Source organism: Eschscholzia californica, unplaced genomic scaffold (assembly GCF_041429995.1).
Source record: "Eschscholzia californica isolate CP2 unplaced genomic scaffold, dmEscCali1.0.p SCAF_2, whole genome shotgun sequence".
Taxonomy (NCBI): Eukaryota; Viridiplantae; Streptophyta; class Magnoliopsida; order Ranunculales; family Papaveraceae; genus Eschscholzia; species Eschscholzia californica.
In genome coordinates, this window is record NW_028238309.1 from 8,604,177 (window position 1) to 8,624,300 (window position 20,124).

A 20,124-nucleotide genomic window follows, 5' to 3' on the forward strand; every position below is an offset into this window, starting at 1 on the left:
ATAATGGTCATACTTTGTAAACAACCATATTACCCTAGGGAGGGGCTAAGGTGGGATCCCCATTAGGCATGTTGGATTCCTTTAAAAGAAATTGAGAGGTAAACAATTTGCTTATATTGGTGAGTCTCAATAGACATATACGAAATAACTAGTTTGTGTTCATATGAACTCTATTAACAAAGCAAGTCTTAAAGAATATGGACCGAGTTCTTAGTGATCTTTATTTCATGTCTACGCCTTAAAGCGTTTTGGATGTTCTTAGTTAGAAAAGAAATCAAAGTTAAAATCGGAGAAAAAATAAAAGTTATAATTAGATAGAAATTGAAATTGAAGGGAGAACTAAGACATGGCAAATCAAAAGATTGATTTTTTTACAGCAGAATCCAATTCAGAAAATTAGCACCCACAACCCTAGCCCAAACATCGAAAAGCAGATCTGCTTGGCTGTTTGCTTTCAAAGGAATACCCCTATCTATTCTCCTACCCATGGACGAAAAACCAACCTACTATTACTACAACTTGCTCAATTACAAAAGTACAGATATGCAACACGAGCTTCCCTAGGGCCAACCAGTTGCCTGTTGGCGAACCATTTCACGTCCATCAAACTTGAGAGTTCTAAACCAATATGCAGACAGACATGAAGTTGGATTTTATCTTAATATTGCCATCGATCCAACTGCAGCTTAGCTTCAGCCATGTCCTTCTGCGCCTTCTTCCTTCGATAAAATATTGGACAATCTCGGCTGCAAACACAATATTAAGCATATATACATAACCAAGCACAATACAAGCTAATAAGAAAAAGGGAAAAGAAGATGATTACCTTGTACATAGCACATCTTGGTGAAGAGAGCCTTGGCACTCTTGGCACTGTGTCCATAGCTTCCCAAAAAGCATCTCCAGATCCACCACTATAGAAATCATGAATAAATCACCACAGTTTCATACTCAAAACATTTCATTAAAATGAATTTAGATACCAAATGGGGCGTCTCCTATGAGATAATATGTGCTTTAGAAAGAAAGAGGAGATAGTGATTATGCGATGTCATTACCATTGGCTACAGTTTTGCAGTATAACTCAGCTTCTCTTCCCTTGCAGTGTTTGCACAATGTTTGTTCGGCATTACTGGTAGCAAACACAAAGTGTCAATATTCTAATCAATGTTCAGTAGTATTAGGCAGATTTCAAACTCTTAATTCTCTTATTTAGACGTATGTAAAAGACCCACAACACCATAAATGTCAAGATGTTTTTTATTAGACAAGTGAATACACAGTGAAGTGTTTGATGTTTCTAATATCCTCCCTAAGGTGTTCGCAAATTTGGTTGCCAAGTTGGCACCTATGCGGAACATGTTTTGGCAAAACGTTGGCATCTTTTATGGAGTAGGATGAGAGCAAAAGAGCCTAACAGTTAAAAGGCTCCTAAGATTAAAAACAAAAGGGAGCAAGTCATTTTTGCGAAGTTATAGTTCATTTTTTGATGGAAATAGAAGGAGAAAGTGATCAGAGAGAGAGAGAGGGAGAAATAAAACCTTATGACAGCTTTGCAGCCAAGACAACTTAGTTGCTTCTTCGCAAACCTCATAATACCACTGTTTGAAGGTGTTGGTATAAACACAGCTCTTGTGTGATCTCCATGGAGAAGTTCCTTGCTCGCATTCGGGAGAATGGGCTCAAATATTCTCAGAAGTGGCTGCAATGCGAAGTTCATGACTCATGAGAATAATCAAGTAAAGAAAATGACAGTTAACAGAACAATAAATACGATCATTTATGTTGGTGCCCACTTCATAAATTTCTTACTCGTAATACCTCAACGTGTATATTAGTTTAATCACATTGGCTAGGCTAGGACCTTAAACTTTGGTGCCTAGCTGGAATTACCGAGCTGGGTACTCGAATTAGGTTTACAGTTACATCGATGATAGATCCAATCATCTGGATTTCTTTCTCAGAAGGATGCATCCCCAGCACTCTTTAGTATGTCACTTAAGCAGGAGTGTCAGTAATTGATTGCAGGATTTAGGTGGTCAAGGCCTTCTCATTGAATTTACACCTTCATAGAGAAGTCAGTGATCGTTCGGGTGTAAACAGGTGGAAATCACTGTTTTTTTTAATAAATGGAAATCACAGTTTGACTGTCATAAGTCATTGTTAAGACTTCAAAAATTGCTTTACCTTACTGAGTCGATCTTGAATGGGTTAAAAACATGCTATAAATTTGTTAGTAAATAAAGTCAATTAACATTTAACCATGATATTCTGATACAACCTCTTACATCTTTACATGGGCTTCTAACAAAATGCCATTAACATTCATTTCTATACACCACAATTAACAACTTCGTATTAGATAATATGATTCTTGATTTATTGTATCATTGTATGCCAGCTTTGTAACAACAGTTTCTTTAATAATTACCACCATTCACACAACATTTCATGGAACTTGACGTGCAAGTGTAGTTTGTGCCTAACAAAAGTAAAACGGTGATGAAAGTCTGAAGTTTATGTTTTTACCTGATGCATAAAATTTAAAGATGAATACGAAATTGAAAGAAGAGTGTTCCTCTAGAGATATAGCAGATATGATTACTCTACGTTCTCTAGATTTATTTCACAGTTTTATTTTCTACTGGCATTTGCTTCTTTGTCATTCTCGTGAAGTTCTGATGGAACTTGGAACAAAATAATTAAAGAAATATTGAATTTCCTTATTACTATTCTTCGAACGGAACATGTTGCTCATTTAAAGAGGTATTGAATTTATTTGTTTTTCCACTTGCATTAACATCAAATTTCAATTGTAACAGCCTTTGCAGTTTCCAAAATGAATTAGAGAAGGACTAGTTTATTGGATTAGTCATTCTCTAATGCAGCCATTGTTTTTTCTCTTCCTTCCAGTTCCCTCCTTATTTATCAAGTCAAGTTAGGATTGAAGTTACAACATGGCATTTGCTTACAGCATAAAGGTTGAGCACTTTAGATTGCCATCAGATATTTTTGTTGGATATCTAACCTTGCTGAATAAGTAGGTAACTAACCTTGCTGAGTTGATTTTCGAGGTAATATTGAGCGTCTATTGGTATATTATTCTCCAGCACATAGATGGGATCCTCTGATTTTTCGTAAGCCTGTTAAGTTGGTAAATTAAGTTTACAAACTAGCTTTAAAACGATACAGATGGAGATTATCATAAAGTAACCAATTACCTTAGCACCTTTGGCAGCTTTAATGATGACATAGGGTACACGATCTCCAACATTAGGCGCGGTAGCAGCATCTCGCTGTTCGTTACGGAGACAGAAAATAAATGAAATCCAACTTGGAGCAAGATCATGAATAACCAAGACCAGAAAATAATTTCCTTAATCGGAGTCCACAGATATAGTTTGTCCACTTACAGTACATTTACACTATTGTATTGTTTTCAGTATTTCCAATCTATAATGATGGTACAATTAGGATCCATCGTAGAAAAGTTATTGCTGGATCACAATAACTTTGATCTCAAATATCGAATTACTTAACCAAGTTCCTCATTCACTCTTGAAGCAGCTAAATTGATTTATTTTCCTTTTCTCCCTCAAACTTTTGATCTGGAATATGTCTACTATTTAGTTTTTGAAAATTGAAACCTTAGTATGTTAACAACCAATACCTTATATACATGGCTACTGAGACATGAGAGGCCTCTAGTACCCATAGGGATGCATCTGAAACTTCATGTGTTTGAGTTTCTAAGTGGATGTCAGACTTTCCACTTTACAGGGAATATAGGAGCTCGGATTTGAGAGGTATTTTTCATATTTTAAGATTTGAGGGCCCCTTTGGTTCACGCACCGAAACTTGTCCGGAAACAAATTTAGTCTCAAAAAATCTATAACCCATATAACTGCCAAATACAACTTGTATTGGTGTTTATGTATATATAACAATTGAATATTAACGAATTTCAAATCAAACCGACCTTGCGCATGCGATCAGCTAATTCAACATGGGCGGTTTTCACGGCATAATCATCTCCTGTTTTAGTGAGACCCTGTAATATGAAATAAGTTGCTAAACAGGTAGCCAATTTCAAAATTTGAACAGTTTAACGAACACAACTGCATCAAATTTTGGCACAAGATATCTCGTCTCACCTTAGTTATGACCAATAGTGACAAATCCATGCGATTCATAAGAAGATCAGAGATGGTATTCTTGACATACTGAATCGCACCTTGAATGTCTTTCTCAATTAGTATTTTGTTTAGGCACTCAATTACTAGGTTTTTCACCAGCAGACAGTTGTCCCTACGGACTGTTTCAATGCCTGGCAAACAGATAAAAAATGGATAAAATGTTAGCAATAAAGTAGGGAAGCATAAATGCTTCATATCCTAAGAAGCTCACCTTTAGTGTCCATTTTATCAAACTTATCCGGATTTGTCCAATACAATCCAGCATATCTCTTCTTGTTTATCAATAAATATGGATAGTAAACCTTCTCAAATTCCAGTTTGATAGGCTACACAGACAAAGGATAGTCCCTCAACAATCATACAACAAAATAAACATAAAGAAAATAAATTGACTTATGATACAAAACAAATGAATAAACTTATGGTAGAAACGAAGTCCGAGTGCCATATGAGGAGCCTGTGAAGAGATAACTACAAATAGGATGGTTCAATTCGATTCAGAATCGAGAATATCTGATTGGGAACGGAATCAAGAAAATTTAGCATTCTCTATCTAATGCATGAGGACCCATTTTTAAATTGTTCACCCTTTTTTTTTGAAAAGTTTGAATTAATATTGAAGGGGAAAAGAATGTACAAAAGAACTGGTTGTTTCTACTCCAATGGAAGAGAAGACCAAGGACGTCCTCCACTTCGACCACTAGACTCCTAGGAGAATCATTGAAAATGCCTAAGTTCCTAGCTAGCCAAATGGACCAACATATTGCTACGGGGATCATCACCCACATCTCCCTCCTAGGCTTCTTGTGTGGTATTTTCCTCCATTGGATTAGCAGCTTAGGCAGCGAAGAAGGAGAGCACCACTGTACTTCCGCTGCCTGGATAAAGAAAACCCAAATCTTTCTAGCCTCCTCACAATGAATAAACAGGTGATTAATAGACTCCCCACTCGATTTGCATCTCGCGCACCAATTGGTGAGATTCATACCACACCTCTGCAAGATATCCAAGGTTGGCAATTTCCCCAAGGTTGCAGCCCATTGGACAAAGCTCACTCTCGGAGGGATAGAATTAGACCAAAGCCCTTTAAAGTTTACCAAATCTTTGTCGCTCGAGCCCTTAGCTTTGATCCTACGATAACAATTCTTCACCGACAGGTCGTCCTCGTCTTCTGTAATCCAAATCTTGGTGTCAACCTCATTATTCGGCCTATGCTGTTCGAGCAGATCCATCAAGTTAGCAAACACCTCAATTTCCCAGTCATTGAGGTTCCTTCTAGCCTTGATGTCCCAAGTATCATGGTCCCAATCGAACACATCATGTACTGTGGACTCCTTGGACACGGCAATATGGTATATAGCTTGGTATCTCTCTTTGAGGGGTACTTGGGTACACCAAATGTCATGCCAGAATCTAATGTTACGCCCATCACCTAGCTTCCACTTAGTAAGTTTTTCAAATTCCTTGGCAATCCCCACAATGCCTTTCCAGACCCCACATCCGAACAAAGTCTTGATAGGTTTATGACCCCAACCCCCTTGCACCAAACCATATTTCTCTGCGATAATATTCCTCCACAAAGCTGTATCCTCCTTGGCCAGCCTCCAAAGCCATTTAGATAATTGTTCACCCTTGGATTTATCAGAAGAGAACTGCTTGAAAAAAGAAATTGAAACACTTCAAAATACCTTGATGAAAGTGCCGCTAATGTATTCAGCAGCTTCTCTTCCCAAGTTCATTGCTGCTTCGACAGTCGGCACACCAAATTGCACCATTACTGAATCAGTATCCCCATAAATAACCTGAGATAGAAACATATTGCGCGTCAAGAACAAATAACTCAGATTATTTAGTGGAGTCAATATCAAGCATTTACATGGGGAAAACGTAAAACATATGTTTTACAGATAACTCTTGCATGAAAATATTTTATTCAGCATTTCAAAAATTATTGTAAATAACAAGAAGTTACGATGCTACAATGTTTTGGATAAAAGTGCCCGATAAAAAGATCATACAGAACATTGAACCTGAACTCCAAGTTACTAATTTACATAGGCCAGCGCTTTGGGGAAAGCTAAATAGTTTCCGGGGTGTGAAGACTTGGTCAAAAATTGGTCAATTTTGTTTGACAAATTTATTTAGGGGGAAAGCAAAATAGCTTCTCCACCTCAGCTCTCTCTCTCCACCTCACTTCTCTCTCTCCACCTCACTTCTCTCTCTCCACCTCACTTCTCTCTCCACCTCATCTTCTCTCTCTCTCTCTTCTCCGATTAGGTCGCCGGCCGGAAAATTTTCCGGCCGGCGACCATGAAAAAAAAAATTTCCACTCACTCTCTCTGGAAACTCCGGCGAAGGAGTTTCCCTTCGCCGGAGTTCCGGTCTGTTCTTCAACATACCAGTTCCGGTCTGTTGAAGAACGGACCGATCCAGTCTGTTCTTCAACAGGCCAGATCCGGTATGTTCTTCAACAGGCCAGATCCGGTTTGTTCTTCAACAAACCGGAACTCCGGCGAAGGGAAACCCCTTCGCCGGAGTTTCTAGAGAGAGAGAGTTAAAAAAAAAATTGAATGTGTTTCCCTTCGCCGGAGTTAAAAAAAAATTTCCGGCCGGCGACCTAATCGGAGAAGACAAAGAGGTGAGGTGGAGAGTGAGGTGAGGTGAGGTGGAGAGAGAGTGAGGTGAGGTGGAGTGTTTTTTTTATTTCCCCGGAAAATTTCTAAAATTCTACATATTCCCTTTAAAATTTCACACCCCGGAAACTATTTAGCTTTCCCCAAAGCGCTGGCCTTTACGTAATAATAAATTGGGTTAATTCCATTTTGGCCCCCTAAAGATGACCAACTGACCAAAATGGCCCCCTAAAGATGAACCAGCTTCTAATTTGGCCCCCTTTTCTATATTTCCGTCAATCAACTGTTAGTCAACTTTAACACCAGTCTTGCTTTTTCTTTTTTTACCCTTCTATTTAAAACAAATAACCTCTTTGCCTTTATTCACTTTCTTTGCCGGAAAATAGTCGCCAGCGGATGGTGGATGGCGACCATCAAGAAAATAAAATTTTTTCCCTTATCTTCTTATATCCTTTTCTCTCTCTCTCTCTCTCTCTCTCTCTCTCTCTCTCTTATATATATATAATATGTCCAGATCTGGGATTTGCCTCTCTCTCTCTTCATTATATATATATATATATATATATATATATATATATATACCAGATCAAGGATTTTCCTCTCTCTCTCTCTATCTATATCCCAAATCAAGGATTTGCCTATCCATCTTTTAAATCAGAGAATTCATGAAACCTCTATTAATCGAACAAGATTATAATCTTTATATTGTTTCATCACTTTGTTTAGGTTTTGCGATTGGTGTTGTTGATGATCCAGAACAAGTAGAATTGAAGAGATTTGCCCTAAATTTGTGAAATTATTAAAGAGTGAAAGTTTTAAACCTAAATTGGCATTGTTAGGTTTGACAGTAGTATTGTTGGAATCGATGGAACTTCTATTGGTCGTAATTTGATGAAGAATTTGATTCCTTGTCTGATTGAATTTTTTAGTAGTAAGAATTGGTCGACGAAGAAAAGCGGCGACGAAGGCTTTAGCTAAAAGAATTATCAATGAAGAGTTGTTGGTTTCCCTATTTGATGATTGGGGACATTACACTCAAAAACTCAAAGAATGATCCAAAAAGAAGGCAAAATAGGTGATTATTGCTCTCTGTCTTGATTTACTTAACTTTTTATTTATAATTTTCTCCTATGGGGTTTGTTACAACCAAGTTTATTCAAGAACTCTTTTTCATTCAAAGAACCGAACTTTTGAATCATTCTGGTGGAAGATGAATCTGTAAACTTGTACAATGCCATATCAAGATCGATATAGTTTGCTAACTTGTATCTAATCTTGAACTTTTTAGAATTGATGAAGATACAAAGAGCATAAGACATGGGAATCATCGGCAGTATCTAATAGAACGATTAATCTGAACGAGAAAACTGTTCATATTGAATATGGTGCCTGACGGTAAAATCAAGATTTTCAATCACCATCTGAGTTAAAAGAGAGATAGGAAAAAATCCCAGATCTGAGGTATATATAAGAAGATAACTGCTCAAAAAAAAGATAAGAAAAACAATTTTATTTTCTTGATGGTCGCCATCCACCATTCGCTGGCGACTATTTTCCGGCAAAGAAAGTGAATAAAGGCAAAGAGGTTATTTGTTTTAAATAGAAGGGTAGAAAAAGCAAGACTGGTGTTAAAGTTGACTAACAGTTGATTGACGGAAATATAAAAAAGGGGGCCAAATTAGAAGTTGGTCATCTTTAGGGGGCCATTTTCGTCAGTTGGTCATCTTTAGGGGGTCAAATTGGAATTAACCCTAATAAATTCAGATACAGCAAAAGAAATCACTTTAGGCAAGGCGAACGCCTGAAGCCTGCCTTGAGGCAATAAGAGGATATTGCGCCTCCAAACCTCTAGGCTAAGGTAGGGGTGGAGCAAAAGCTGGGAAACCCGAAAACCATCATGGGTACCCGAGTCTGCAAGAGCCCAGGGGCACAAGAAGCCCCGCAGACTCAACCCGACCGACCCGATGATATAAGTGTGCCGAACTTAGGTTCTATCCAAGACCGAGTCCATATGGGCCTGTTCGAACATCTCATACTGCCGAACAAGCCCTGTTACATTGCTTAAGACACCCGCATCTCGTATACCCAGGTCCTGCCTGACCCCGATGAACTTCAAGCGTCTAAGCACCACAGCCATAAGCTAAGGATTAAGATTTAAGAATATTCCTCATCCATTGAGTCTAGGCTAGGAAGCCTTATCCCAATAATTCAGTATTCGGCCCCCATCCCACCCCTATAACCACCACTAACCTCCCTCCTCATTCTTTCTTCTCTTAAAACTATCACTCTTCTTCTGCAATCTTCTCTCATCATCTCCCCTAAACCGAAACCAACCTAATCTTTTCTCATCATCTCCCCTAAACCGAAACCAACCTAATCTTCTCTCTTCCTCTCGACTCTTCCCCAAAGAAGCCTGATCATCTCTTCCGCAACAACCACTCTTCTACAGTTACTTGAATTGTTCTACAAGACAACAATCTACTGATCTACTATATCAATTATTCTTCTAGTTTGTAAGGCCTAACTTTGCACTTTAAGCCTAAGCGAGTTTTATAGATGTCGTGGCAGCTTTTTGGCTTTCATTTTAGTCACACGACTCAACTAACGAAGCAAAGCAATGTTGTATACCAAAAAGAATATGACGATAATGTACCTCAGCGTTGTGTTCATAGCCAGCAAGTGTTGTGAATTTCTGTTCTACAAGCTTCTTTGTGTGCTCAATCATCTGTCGACCTTCAGATGTAGCAAAATGCACTTTAAGACCACTCAAAACTCAATAGGCATTTTTAGATTGGTATGCTAAACTGGAAGTATATCTACCGTAGCTCGTCACACTAGAAGATATCTCCAAACAAGGCAATTGGCCAACTGTAGCTCCAGTAAACCCATACACAGAGTTTGCACTTATCTGGAAAATTAAACAACGTATTAAACCCTATCATGGACACTCACTGTCATGTCAATGGGCACAAATGAGATTTTGTATTTATATCTTGTTTGCACTTGTACCATGCCGAAAGGCAGTTGAATGCCTCAGAAGTCACGGCGGCAGAAATTAAGTAAAGCATATTTCGTATAATATGCATATACATATACATACACACACATACATAATTCATACTTGTATATTCATAAATATAATTTCTTGATACATAATCATTTTTTTGCTGTCGCCCTCGAGTTACATATACAACACAAAAGAATGTGAAGAGGAAAAAAAGGAGGACCAGGGAACAGCTGAGTTCACCAGTCCAAACTCAGCTCGATTACTGGCGACACTGCTACATGGCTTAGGGCATAATAGCACTCCATGTTAACGTATTTTTGTCTATAATGTTCAAATGACTTTTCCAAAAGTTAAAGGAAAACAGGGCGTATCTAATAACTCAGACGAGAAAAAGTATGTGTTCACTGTTCAGTAGTATTCCGTTCTGGCCACTCTTCAAGGTATCAGTTATTGATACTCACACAATTCTATGTTAGATAGATAAAACCTAGTACGTTTGAAGGTTAGATAGTCTGTATCCTAACCTATTATATCAAACAAAAGAACATGGGGACAAGTGGGAAAAATCCATAGAGGTAGAAATAGCTTATATAAGTTTTACCTTTAAGGCCAACTGGCGCCCATCCAAAACAGCCTTCTCCAGAGGATCCTTTGCTTCCTATAACCAGGCAAAGTCAAATTTATCTGACATGACTCCCTAAACCTTATTATTAATCAAACCGCTATTTAACCAATTAGTTAAAATGTTCTAGTATCAAGGAAAAGTTACCTTCAAATCTGCTTTTGCTCTTTTACGAGCAGCCAATAGTTCCTCAAGAATTTCTGGAAGAATGCCCTAGCAATTGGCAATTTGAAACAACATAAATCAGTAGTTTCCTAGCGTTAATTTTTTTTAAAACAAAACACCAGCAGGGCTATACCTTCTGTAGATTTGATTTGACAAATGTTTCACCAGACGGCGTTTTGTTTACACTCTCTGGTGGCAGATTAAGTTTGCAAACATCTTCAGCAGTTACCTTCATGAAGGCACAAATCAAGAAACAAAAGATGTAAGAAGCATAAAACTTCACACATAGATGCCGAACTTTAACTTCATCTCTAAGCTAGTACCATTAGACATAGATTTGTTCCTGTTAAGTCCAAAAAAGTTGTATAAAGCCTCAAGTTGACTTAAAATAGCAATGTCCACAAACTTAGATAGTAAACTTAAAATCTCAACTCAAATCTATCTTTCAGTTTTATAATGTTGTTATTCGGTAGTTAAGAGTATTTACAATGGTCGAAAGAAAAGTTTACCAGAGTGCAGTAACAAAGGTTATATGCCATCATGATTGAGGGATACAAAGACGCAAAATCCAGTGTCGCAATGGGCTTATCATAGAAACCCGTCTTCGCCTCCAAAACCTGATATAGAACTCAGTAGATTATAGCACATAGTCAAATAGCTTTACATATCTAATCTAATATATCTAGATAATTATAATCTACAGATCAGCTACTTCAACTAAATAATTTTTAAGAGACTTCTTAAAGTAAATTAGAATAGTAAAGGTATCGGGTAGACCAAAATATGTGAACCTATATAATGTAAAAACTTAAAGAACTACCTTGGAGATAGGAATTTGTACTAAAAGCATTAAACAAGTTAATTATGTATTGATTCGACTTTACACATTATAGACAAAAGAATGAATCACGAGAAAATGTGTGTTGACTAGCATAGAACGAATTAGTTGAAGAACCTATATAATGTAAAAACAGAAGTATAGGATTGTTTCAAGAATTTAGATGCCTTAGTATAGATTCAACTTTGGAACATCGCACAAAGAAGACCCAAAAATGGCAGAGCAAGGAACGAGTTAACTATGGTGCAAGCTCACAAGAGACTACATATATCCTGATTAATTATTTCCTGGATTGCTACAAACGATATGAATTATGAAGTTCTTCAAAATTCAAGATCTAATAATATCAAATAACTAAAAATCAATTTTTCAATTTAACTTAACAAGTTCTTCTGAATATTCAACTGACCAGATAATTCTATATAACGTATTCTATTTTTCTTAGACAAATAAGTCAGCAACTGTTGACTTTTCACAGAGTGTTCTGTGGACATCTCAGAGATAAAAGATAATTCTTACCTAAGATGCCTAGACAAGGATATACAATTAGTGCGGGCAAGAGGAAGGCAATTGACGTTAATTAGGGTTGTCCTATGATGCTAGGTGTGGAACTGCAGATAGTACATTCAAAAATTAAGTACAGTATCCAACAAAAATGAAGTAGTTATAGACTTACAGTTGCGCCCTCAAATGTTCCTTCTCCACCTCCCTGCTTTTTGACATTAGGTAAAACAAGGTTCTTCTGCTTTGCTTTCCTAAGTAGTTGAGAAAGAACCTGCATTTTTGTAGAAGATAAGTAACTCATAATTCACCAACAAAAGAATCTACTTCATATGCTCAAGACAGTTACCTTTATGCTTTGCCCTCGTGAAAGCAGAAAAGAAATGGGAACACCAGTTACTCGACCCATCTCTACATAATTGTAAATAAGCATCAGTTTGTCCAAAAGGCGTTGAGGAAGATAAGCATCCTGTCAATCAAGTGGGGGCGGCGACTTAAGTATTCTACGTGATTGAATGTTTGCAGCTAAGACAGACTTTAAACAAAGAAAACATGCTAGAGCTCTAAAAATGCTCTGGTACAAAATTAACAAATGGGTCTCTGAAGTATCTATAGATGCGACATGCTTTTAGCCAATACTTTTACATTAGACCAACATATCTCAAAACTCATCACCACGAGTCCAAACAGGTATTTAATTGTATAGCAGCTTGCAAATAAGTCGGCTTTAAGATAAATAATTTGTATTTGAAAGCAAAGAAGTCCTAATAAAAACACAGGTTCAATTTCTATGGACATCACAGTTCCCTGAGTATTCAAGTTTCACGTTCAAGGATTCTTTTGCTAACTGTGATGCACTCTTGACATGCCAGTATAGAAAAACAAATACGAGAAATATGCAGCCTCTCATGCTTTGGGATGATAGACTTGTTTTTGGCTACAGGTCCAATGACGTCCTCTTGTAATGTCAACGGCGACATTTAGTTTTTTCACACATCAAGTTTTCACAAGGTGCTCATTGTATAGGAAAACTTCCTCGTCATTAATGAGAAAAACATGTTCACAATGTAATCGAATTCAAAACTAATAAAACCGAATATCTTCCTTCTAAAAATACTTTCTTAGGTCAACTGTATCACTGCTTCGTGTTGTTTACATCAATAAATATAATATCATCGGTCACTGAAACAACTGTGAACACTGAAAATCGATCATTGATATTATTGAAAATCATTTACACACCTTCAAGCAATAGACAGCAAGTCGCCTCCTAGTCTCTGAATTTCCATTTTGAAGATCAGATATTATTGAGTGGTGTACATCCTCTTTCTGCCCTCCAGATTAATGTATCAACATAGAAAGTAACGAAATTTATGAAGATAATAATAAATAAATATAAGTTCCACATATGCAAGATCTTAATAAATTAGAGAAGCACAAGAATAAAAAAAACAAAAGTGCTTCAAGACTCGTTGTAGAGCAAAGCAACCACAACAAATGGTATAGGTAATAGATTATTAAAAATTTCGTTTCATGTTACATGCTTATGCTATAAATTGTCAATGTAATCTTAAATTCTATCGTAGTCAATTAAGCTACGAGCCTGTAATTGGGGTAAGATCCCTTCCAACAGAAATTTGACGATCATCTTTGATATCTCTAACGAATAGCTGGTGAAATGCTCCAAATTATCCCACACAAACACCGACTCGTGATGTAGAGCACTAGCATAGTAGAATGAAAGGAATAAGAAAGGAAAAAAAACAGAAAAGGTAATTGTCCAACATAATAAGTGTTCAGGTTCTTAGTTCCTAATGTGCAAAAGACTTAGAAACAGGAGAGAATAACTTCTAGTCATATTAAACAAATGCTCTGACACCATGTAATGTACAACAGGAGTAGAGGGAGGAGAATAAAAAGATTTGTGGATTTACAAGAGATCTTTACAACGATGCCAGCCTAATGTCACCTGGTACGCGGATCGCTCCAGTGCCGGTAGGGCTATACGCTACCATGTGAATATCGAGTAACTAGATTTTAGGGTCCGGTACGATTTGATCTATTTTTACTAGACAATCAACTTTCTATGGTGCACATGGAATAGATACATCTACCCTTTGCCATTTTATCTCTATTAAACTTGAAATGTCAACTAGTTAAACAAAAACTCTATTAGTTAACAACTCAACTAGTTTAGCTTAAAGACTTTTATTAAGAAATTAGGTTAATTATGATTGGAGATTCCAGCACACCAAATCTGGGGTACCGGAATCCACCCAAAAAGGGTAAGAGGTATCAGAAACGCGGTACACAAGGGGCAGTAGAGTATTTGGGAACTTTGCGCCAACCTAAGTATTACCCACAATGTTTTAAAATTCAGTAGATGCGTACACTTCGAGGCACGCAGTAGATGCGTACACTTCGAGGCACGCCTCGATGCGTACGCATATAAAAACGTATAATGATTGTTTAAGTATATACAACATAAGGAGTACCAACATTATTGTAGTAAAGTGAAAAAGACTATTTTCTTATCCTTTTCCATAAATGTGGTATCTATTTTCTAAAATAATTAGTGCACGCCTTTTGCTATCGAGGCATGCTCCTCAAGAACACGTTTCACTTTCTCAAAGCAAAACGCCTTGAGGCGGGAAAACATTTTTTTTGTTTAACATTGATTACATAAATTAACATGCTGAAAATGGAGCTACTTGTCATCTAAATATATACAAAATTTGGGCGATTAATAAGGCTGAGCCCGAAGCATCACCTGTTCTCCAAGAAAGTGTGCCGAAACAGAGTTCAATGAATATGAACTTAGCTTATAATCCCTTTGCATAGTCTGCAGTAAATATATCATGTAAGTTGTTCCGGTTACAAGTAAAAGGAAGATGCCACCACATGTACGTCCCATCATGAAAAGGTAACAACCTTAGGAGAAGAGTTTAGCAAACTGAACCTGAAGCAAGTCAAATTGAACTCTCCCTCCCACTAATACTTCTTTACTCTCTCGAGTTCCATATTGCCTACAATACCACAAGTACCAGTTTAAGTTTCATAAGATATCGTGCCTCAATTGCATATAAGTCCTATCTTCACAGAAACTTTCCAATAAAAGTCCATTTAGCGTGAGGTGGAAGCAATAATTATGAAATGAGACCGAAAAGAACATATATGCCACTAATTCTGCTGATTGCAACCCCTAAAGTCTAAGAACATGGTTGTTGATGCCTGATGTAGCCGAAAAAGTAATAGAAACAGCCAAACCAGACCTAAACTGTATAAGCTAGAGTTAACAATCAATAAGAAAATTATTAGGAAGACTAACCTTGAGGAAAAGGTTGTGTCCTTGACACGAACCCTGCTGTTCCTTATACGACCAAGTATCGGGAATTCGGGTATATTTAAGGCCTCCGCCCTCTATCAAAGATTTTGTTTAAATTAGCTCAGGTAAAAATAGAATTACAAATCCCAAATACTTGCTTATCTTTGCAGAAAAAAATGTAATGAGAGAAAAATAACACCAGCTCCACATGATAGAAACTTTTTTCAATAGGGAAAGGAAAAAAGAACTACAAATACCTCAATAAGATATGGCAAATCAAATTTGCAGATGTTGTATCCAATGATAATATCAGGGTCCACTTCGCAAATAAGATCCTGCAGTGTTTAGTATTAGATCCTGCTATATCAAAGTACCAAACTAAGCGTTTTAGGTTCACGACTTCACGTGAACTGGATGAGAAGGGGAAAAAGATGACGTTGTTCTTGTTTCTCTTGTACAATCTCTTAAATAAACGACCTTGTCATTTATCATCCAAAATAACATATAACCTTGTTTTTAAAGGGAAAGATGATGATGTAGACTTTATTGCCATGGCAAGAAAATTAGTGAAACTTCGACAAAATCTTTTAGAAGAAAATGGATCATGTCAACACCTACAACTGGAGAGCATGACTTAATGGTCATGATGACAAATAATCCTTAATATTTACAGAACAATGAGAAAAAATTTACCCTCCAAGCAAGCAAAACTTCTCTTTCTGTCTCAAATGACATCACATCAACACCTACAATTGGTGAGCATGACTTAAGGGTCATGATGTTGCGCACAAATGGCTGGTCTTCTCCTTGTAGAGTAACTAGATTTGCTACCTAGAAATAGACTGTGAGATTATAATCACAAAACCGATAACATATATAATACAAAAAATATTTATTATATCAAAATATAAATTCTGTATAAGAATGAAAGACTTCAACCTGAATAACCGGGTCTTTGCTAGGGTCAGGAAAAAGTCCTTTGCGACCAGCACACTCGATGTCAAAACTCAATATGCGGAATGGAGCCATCTTTGAGTACTCCCCTTCTGGTGCATGGCTGATTAATTCTGAATATCTAGAATAGATGTAAAGTATCAAAGTTTCTCAAAAGAAAAAAAATACTATTTAGTGTATCTTGTCTGAAGGACATGACATCTAAAAACCTAATGCATGAGGATACAGGCAATCCATTTCCAATTGGCAATAAGAGATTGTTCTCGTTGTTTTCTTATATTTGCCGGCAGGAACTTCAATCCAATTGCCACCAACAATATTGCAATCGATCATGAAACGAAGAGCAAAAACAACATTACTCTCGTATGTCATAAAGCTTTTCATACCAACACCATCAATATGTAAGCCCCTTTCGAGGATGCCTGTCAAGCACAAATATTAAAAGGAGCAAGATATTAAGGAATAAATACTGACTTTAGCGACCATGTATAGAACTCTCAAAAGATAACATGTCGTTGACAAATATAATAAAGAGTAATTAATGAGTTTTACCTCGACAGGTGGCAACCATTGCTGGCAAAGCAACTATGATCTTGAGGAAAGGGTGAGATTCCAGCTGCTGGTAATACATTATGCTCCTCTTCTGCACCATTTCGATCCGTTGGACGAATTTGGGGACACCACTGTTCCTACTAACTTCCCTCATTTTTGCCTTGTTTGAAAGCACCACCAAGCACGATTAGTACAATTCCAAGAAAACCTGACAGAACTATATAGCTCACAGCGCCAGGATATCATTCTCAAGATAAGGAGATACTTCAGTTTTTTTTTTTTTTTTTAAACTTTGAATTAATATTGAAAGCAAAAGGAGGGATACAAGAGGGGAAAAAGAATAGAAAAGAAAAACAGAAAAAAAAAAAAAAAAAAGGGGACTATACAAAGTTACATTATCTAAGGATAGCCCCCCAACTCGAAACAAAATCAAAATAAGAAACGTCCTAGCCCATCCTATGCTTCTACTCCAAGAAAAGAGAACGCCGAGCACATCTTCCACCTCCACCCTAACCAACGAACTTGAGTCCTTAAAAATACCGTCATTTCTCGCTTTCCAAATAGACCAGCAAATGGAAAAAGGAACCAGGTTCCATAAAACACGCTTTACTTTCTTTACTGGGACCTTCCCCACTGCTCCAGGATATGGGCTAAAGAATAAGGGAGACAGCCAGAGAAATCACGGGAACGAAGGAAGAAAGACCAAAGCTTCGAGGCCTCCTCACAATGCGGAACAAATGATTAATAGATTCCCCACTTTTCTTGCATCTAATACACCAGTTCGGGATCAGCATCCCTCGCTTATGAAGATTATCTACCGTGGGCAGCTTACCCAAGACCGCTGCCCAAACTATAAAACTGGTTCTAGGAGGGATATAACTCGACCAAATTTTAAGTCCAAGCAAAACAACCTTTGGAATGGGCTTGTAGGGAATCAATCTTTTATTGCTATGTTAAGTCTCCTATTACTTTATAACTTGACAAAAGTCATCATAAGTAAACTATAATCCCCTTTTTGCACGTTCATATATGGTTCTGAGAGACTAAGCTCTGAAGGTAGAATGAACTTTTCAACATTTATTAAATGAACAACAGCATAAGAAACAAAACAGATGCCAGAGGACCAAAATGCGTTCCCATCTGACATACTGATCTAGCAGCTTAAATACAATATACATTCAAAACAAAGGATTCAAAGTGACGTTCTACTCCCTCCCTCAGTTGTCTAAGTACGTGATCATGATATATTATTACTCAGCAATCACATTCAACTCAAACACTTGAATGTGCAAATTTTAGACACTGCAAGCACTTCCTTGAGCAATTCAATAGGAGTTTTGAGCTTGCGGATGCTACTCTAATAAAGGTGACAATGTCACACATCAGTTCAGTTCAGTTAGTTATTCTAAAGACCAAATTATCGCTCACTCCACATTTTTGAAGTACAAATAGGGAACCCCCCAATTCGAGACTGCAAACTAAGTTTACTCAAGTAACACGATAAACATGCATTTCACCCAGCCAGAAGAACTTCCTTGGACTGGCCAAATAAAAAGATAAAATTTGTTAATCATAACAATTATACCTCAAGACTTTGTTGGAAGATAGAGATATCGTCTGGGGTCATTCCTGGAGGACAGCTGATGTAAAAATAAGGTTCGAAGCCATGAACGTGACAGCAAACACTATGCCCTAAAAAAAACCCAAAGGAGCTTCTTAAGTTCCAGCCAAACACATACAAGACAAAGAATCAGTTCTACTACAGAGAGATAGGGGGAGAGATAACAAACCTTCTCTAGTAACTCCAAAGATTCTGAGAATGGCAGCAGGTCCAGATGAATTACGGAGCAACACTTTATCCCTCTCGCCGATCACATAATCAATTTCCAATTGTTGAAAAACTGAAAATGTTATGAAATGAAAAAAATTGAGAAACCCTAGAGTGATCAAATTGCAGATGAATAGAGAGAGAGAGAGAAAGGGGGTTTTACTAACTGATGTTTTCTGATTGAGAGAGATAAGACGGAGATAAAGGTGGTCGCTTCCATTTGGAGATGCGAGAAGAAAGGAAACGAAGACGTTCTTCTTCATTTTGGTGGAGTAAGAGAGCTTCTCCTTCGTCTTTAAGAAGAAGGGTTTCTTCCAAAAAAACATCTTCGTCCATCTCCTCTTCATCCATCGTTGACTGGTGGTTCTGTTGTGGCTGGAAACGCTTCTGCGGTGGTTGTTGCTGAGTAGACGGTGGAGGGGCATCTCCTCCGCGCCTCTTACTGCTACTGTTGTTCATCGTTTCTTTTTCCTCTTTTTTGGCGGGAACACAAAGTGAGCAAAGGCGATGGGGGATATAATAGGTAAACTCAAAGGACGCTTATGTAAGCGCCTTCTCTTTTTTTGCTCTTGCGCCACCCCTTTCTCTTAGCGCCCTATAGCAATCTGAAGGCACTCTAACTTGGTGGAATCTGTAATGGACAGAACAACACATACTAGGATTTGTTTGTGGGTCTTAGACTCCCCTTTTTGTGGCTGCAGCTGCAGGTTTCGGAATGCTCTCGAACCGTTTTGTATGTGGGTCTCGAATTGTTCAGTCCGAACCCACAGAGAGTGCCAAGAGAAAGGCGATCCAAGAGCAAGTAGTCTGAAACCCACTGAGAGTGCCAAGAGAAGAGTGACCCAAGAGTAAAAACAAGAGGCGCTTACAGAAGCACCCGTACTCAAAATAAATGTTGGGTATACACTTTTATATGTATAAAAGTGAATTTAGATCCATTTTCCCATCCATGAAGTATCTATATTTCTATATGTAAATTCGGACATCACGAATTCCTTTATCCATAAACTCCAAGATCATAAATTCCATTATGGCTAGAGGTAGGAATCCGTGAAGGGTATCGTTAGGCACCTACAATATTGTTATCTTTTCAAGTGTTCTACCTTCTGAAATAGTTGTGGTAGGGCACCTGTATCAACAATGTTGAGCACCTTCAACCCTTTCCATTTATGAATTAGTGAAATTGTGTTATTTTCTTTTAGAAAGTGACTATAAAAGTCATCAAATGGCAAACATCAAAGATGTGATAAGCACGAACACCGCCGAATTAAACTTTGAAATAAACGGGCCTAAAGTCCAACTAAATTTTTGGTCCAAAGCCTATCTAACTACATTATTTATACCTTTAATAGCTTAAGTTCAATAAACCATGGATTTCACCTCCTTTGAGAATCGAACTTGGGACCTCCAGAATTTTGGAGTTTATGTTAACACTATGCCCCAGATTCTCAGAAGTGGGTTTCATGGTTTGAATTAGATGACTATCGTATATCGTCATCAGTT

General features: G+C 37.5%; 1 protein-coding gene across 1 annotated transcript; it reads right to left on the minus strand.

The window, feature by feature from the left end:
* Positions 1-300: 300 nt before the first annotated feature.
* On the minus strand, positions 301-19,583 carry LOC147555925 (DNA polymerase delta subunit 1). The gene is made up of 30 exons (XM_086663644.1): positions 18,789-19,583; positions 18,584-18,694; positions 18,379-18,485; positions 16,794-16,953; positions 16,468-16,663; positions 16,227-16,362; positions 15,981-16,118; positions 15,545-15,622; positions 15,291-15,382; positions 14,922-14,988; positions 14,733-14,804; positions 13,205-13,291; positions 12,312-12,431; positions 12,138-12,236; positions 11,133-11,240; positions 10,757-10,852; positions 10,606-10,671; positions 10,438-10,494; positions 9,650-9,737; positions 9,483-9,562; positions 5,885-5,998; positions 4,408-4,522; positions 4,155-4,327; positions 3,980-4,051; positions 3,222-3,296; positions 3,054-3,143; positions 1,542-1,702; positions 1,059-1,132; positions 827-914; positions 301-746 (listed from the first exon to the last, which is right to left on the minus strand). The coding sequence occupies exons 1-30, from the start codon at positions 19,078-19,080 to the stop codon at positions 659-661; spliced, it is 3,300 nt and encodes a 1,099-aa protein (XP_086519770.1). The 5' UTR covers positions 19,081-19,583; the 3' UTR covers positions 301-658.
* Between the last annotated feature and the right edge of the window lie 541 nt (positions 19,584-20,124).

Bases quoted from the DNA above. Each gene is read 5' to 3' on its own strand.
- LOC147555925 (XM_086663644.1), bottom strand. From the start codon at position 19,080: ATGAACAACAGTAGCAGTAAGAGGCGCGGAGGAGATGCCCCTCCACCG. The intron at 18,486-18,583 runs GTTTGTTATCTC...GGTTTTTTTTAG, and splicing joins CTTTGGAGTTACTAGAGAAG to GGCATAGTGTTTGCTGTCAC. The intron at 1,133-1,541 runs GTTTTATTTCTC...GTTTGCTACCAG, and splicing joins GGCTGCAAAGCTGTCATAAG to TAATGCCGAACAAACATTGT.